The 4028-nt window shown below is 56.1% G+C and overlaps 1 protein-coding gene across 1 annotated transcript in view; it reads left to right on the top strand.

Annotated features, from left to right (window-relative positions):
• Nucleotides 1–3653, top strand: part of LOC147096444 (uncharacterized) — a gene marked incomplete at its 3' end in the record, with an annotated part of 25040 nt that extends 21387 nt beyond the window's left edge. Inside the window, exon 5 of the mRNA XM_085973823.1 lies at nucleotides 3252–3653. Within this exon, the coding sequence (XP_085829949.1) occupies nucleotides 3252–3653 (402 nt within the window). The remainder of the gene's footprint in view (nucleotides 1–3251) is intronic.
• Nucleotides 3654–4028: the final 375 nt, after the last annotated feature.

The following is a 4028-nucleotide window of genomic DNA, read 5'->3' on the forward strand; positions in this document are numbered from 1 at the left end:
CCGCCCCCCCATCTCCTACCCCTCGAGGGGCCCCCGCCCCCCATCTCCAACCCTCAAGGGGCCTCCGCCCCCCATCTCCGCCCTCGAAGGGCCCCCGCCCCCCATCTCCGCCCTCGAGGTGCCCCCGCCCCCCATCTCCGCCCTCGAGAGGCCCCCCCATCTCCGCCCTCAAGGGGCCCCCCCATCTCCGCCCTCGAGGGGGCCTCCGCCCCCCATCTCCGCCCTCGAGGTGCCCCTGCCCCCCATCTCCGCCCTCGAGGTGCCCCCGCCCCCTATCTCCGCCCTCGAGTGGCTCCCCCCCCACACCCTCACACCCTCGAGGGGCCCCCTCACACCCTCGAGGGGCCCCCCGCCCCCCCATCTCCGCCCTCGAGGGGCCCCCGCCCCCCCCATCTTCGCCCTCGAGGGGCCCCCGCCCCCCCATCTCCGCCCTCGAGGGGCCCCCGCCCCCCCATCTCCGCCCTCGAGGGGCCCCCGCCCCCCATCTCCGCCCTCGAGGGGCCTCCGCCCCCCATCTCCGCCCTCGAGGGGCCTCCGCCCCCCATCTCCGCCCTCGAGGGGCCTCCCGCCCCCCCCATCTCCGCCCTCGAGGGGCCTCCGCCCCCCATCTCCGCCCTCGAGTGGCCCCCCGCCCCCCATCTCCGCCCTCGAGGTGCCCCCCGCCCCCCATCTCCGCCCTCGAGGTGCCCCCCGCCCCCCATCTCCGCCCTCGAGGTGCCCCCGCCCCCTATCTCCGCCCTCGAGTGGCTCCCCCCCACGACCCTCACAACCTGAACCCTCTAGGGTTCTGCCCACCTGGGGCACTGTCCTGCCTCCTTTGGCTCCCCAATGATGCTTCGATGCCCCAGTCTGATGATTAGTTATTTTTACACTTTTGGGGAGAAGGCAGGGACCCGGGTACTGAATTTGGATGATCAGCCATGATCTCATTGAATGGCGGAGCAGGCTCGAGGGGCCGAATGGCCTACTCCTGCTCCTATCTTCTATGTTTCTATGTTTCACAGTATTTAAAGCACAGAAACAGGCCTTTCATAGAATCGTAGAAAGTTCCAGCACGGAAGGAGGCCAGTTCGGCCCATCGTGTCCGCGCCGCCCAACAAAGAGCTATCCAGCCTAATCCCACTTTCCAGCTCTTGGTCCGTAGCCCTGTAGGTCACGGCACTTCAAGCGCACATTTTAAATGTGCCCATCTGGTCTGTGCCGGTGTTCGTGCTCCACACCAGCCTCCTCCCAGCCCTCTTCATCTCACCCCACCCATCATCATATCCTTCGATTCCTTTCTCCCTCATTTATTCATCTCGCTTCCCGTTAAATGCGTCCATGCAATTCACCTCAACCACTCCCTGTGGTAGCGAGTTCCACATTCCCACCACTCTCTGGGTAAAGAAGTTTCTCCTGAATTCATAGAAACATAGAAACATAGAAGATAGGAGCAGGAGTAGGCCATTCGGCCCCTCGAGCCTGCTCCGCCATTCAATGAGATCATGGCTGATCATCCCAAATCCAGTACCCTGTCCCTGCCTTCTCCCCATATCCCCTTGATCCCTTTAGCCTTAAGAAATATATCCAACTCCTTCTTGAATATATTTAATGAATTGGCCTCTACTGCATTCTGTGGTAGAGAATTCCACAGGTTCACCACTCTCTGGGTGAAGAAATTCCTCCTCATCTGTCCTAAATGGCCTACCCCTTATCCTTAGACTGTGACCCCCTGGTTCTGGACTCCCCTGCCATCCTTCCTGCATCTAATCTGTCTAGTCCTGTTAGAATTTTATAAGTTTCAATGAGATCCCCTCTCATTCTTCTAAAACTCCAGCGAGTATAAGCCCAATCGACCCAATCTCTCCTCATACGTCATTCCTGCCATCCCAGGTATCAGTCTGGTGAATCTTCGCTGCACTCCCTCCATGGCAAGAACATCCTTCCTCAGATAAGGCGACCAAAACTGCACTCAATACTCAAGGTGTGGTCTCATCAAGGCCCTGTACAACTGCAGCAAGACATCCTTGCTCCTGTACTCGAATCCTCTTGCTACGAAGGCAACATACCATTTGCCGCCTTAACCGCCTGCTGCACCTGCATGCTTACCTTCAGCGACTGGTGCACAAGGACACCCAGGTCTCGTTGCACTTCCCCTTCTCCCAATCTATTGCCGTTCAAATAATAATCTGCCTTCCTGTTTTTGCCACCAAAGTGGATAACCTCGCATTTATCCACATTATACTGCATCTGCCATTCCTTATTTGGTTTATTAGTGGCTGTCTTGTATTGATGGCCCATAGTTCTGGACTTCCCCCTCCACAAGTGAAAACCCCTTCTCTACATCTACCCTATCGAACCCCTTCCTAATCTCAAAGACCCTCTACCTGGTCACCCGTCTATTTATATATTGATTTATTTATTCCTGTCTTTCCTGACAGTGGAGGATCTGGAGAGAAATGACGCTCCCCGGACAGGCCCTACTACATGTCCAAGTCCCTGATGAAGATCCTCAACAAGAAGAACAAGGCCCCTAAAACCGAGGGGAAGAAATAGCATCACGCCCGTTTTTAACATTTTACTTTGCTGGATTGCAGGAGGCCAATCCTTTGCCTTGTGTAAGGGAAAGAGGTCACAGGCTCGCAACATACAGAAGCACCGGTAGAATCCCTTCGTTAGGTCACCTCCCTCCCGGCTGGGTGTAGAATAACGGCCAACTTGTGAAATAAATTAATTCATAAATTAGTAATACAGCGCTGTATACATCCCATTCCCACTGTGATCAAAGGGATTGCCTCTTCTGTTTTGGCATTCCCGCTTCCTGCCCACTTCCGATAAAAGGGATTCTACTGTGATGGCGTCGCACCTTATTAACCGTGTCCCGTGAGGGGGGTCAGTGATTCCCTCCAGGGCCCATCAGCTGCTTAAAGTAGTGCTTTAATGTTTTTTACTGCTGGATGCCGCAGCAATAGTCCAGACTCTCTCTCGCTCCAGCCTCAATCAGAGATGAACAATAATTATTGCACTATAATTACTACCTGTGCCTTTTTGAAGCAGTCACTTTAGAAAAAAAAGATATATGATGAAATGCTACATGTTCACTCTCTTAAATTAATGATGTAACTATTTTCACTTTTAAAAAGGGAAACTATTGATTTTTATGATCCAATTTCCCACACGTACTGTATTCTTGAGAAAAATGTATCTTTAGAACATGCCCGACCTAGCAGAATGTTCAATCGGTTTCACCAGCACAAACAGGGCGGCTGTGATGGGAATCCCTCCAAACCTGCGGCTCCAGACACCACCAACAAGGAGCCTCACTTCCTCCTCTCTCTCTCTCTCCTATCTTTTTATGCCTCTTCGGTTGTCGCTCCTGTCCTCTCTCTTTTCTCTCCCCCTCTTCTCTTCCCCCTCTTTCTCTCCTCCTCACTCCTCACTTTCCTTACCCCCTCCTCGCTCGCTCTCTCTCCCCCCTTTCTCTCTCTCTCTCTCCCCCTTTCTCTCTCTCTCTCTCTCTCTCTCTCTTCCCCCTTTCTCTCTCTCTTCCCCCTTTCTCTCTTCCCCCTTTCTCTCTCTCTTCCCCCTTTCTCTCTCTCTTCCCCCTTTCTCTCTCTCTTCCCCTCTCTCTCCCCCTCTCTCTCCCCCCTCTCTCTCTCTCTCTCTCCCTCTCTCTCTCCTCTCTCTCTCCCCCCCCTCTCTCTCCCCCCCTCTCTCCCCCTCTCTCTCTCTCCCCTCTCTCTCTCTCCCCCCCTCTCTCTCCCCCCCTCTCTCTCCCCCCTCTCTCTCCCCCCTCTCTCTCCCCCCCTCTCTCTCCCCCCCTCTCTCTCCCCCCCTCTTTCTCTCTCCCCCCTCTTTCTCTCTCCCCCTCTTTCTCTCCCCCCCTCTTTCTCTCCCCCCCCTCTCTCTCCCCCCCCCCTCTCTCTCCCCCCCCCTCTCTCCCCCCCCCTCTCTCTCCCCCCCCCTCTCTCTCCCCCCCTCTCTCTCTCCACCCCCCCTCCCTCTCCCTCCCCCCCCCCCCTCTCCACCACCCCCCCTCTCCCTCCCCC

Source organism: Somniosus microcephalus, unplaced genomic scaffold (assembly GCF_052327205.1).
Source record: "Somniosus microcephalus isolate GS21.2 unplaced genomic scaffold, FLI_Smic_1.0 unresolved_chr1, whole genome shotgun sequence".
In the NCBI taxonomy this organism is placed as follows: Eukaryota; Metazoa; Chordata; class Chondrichthyes; order Squaliformes; family Somniosidae; genus Somniosus; species Somniosus microcephalus.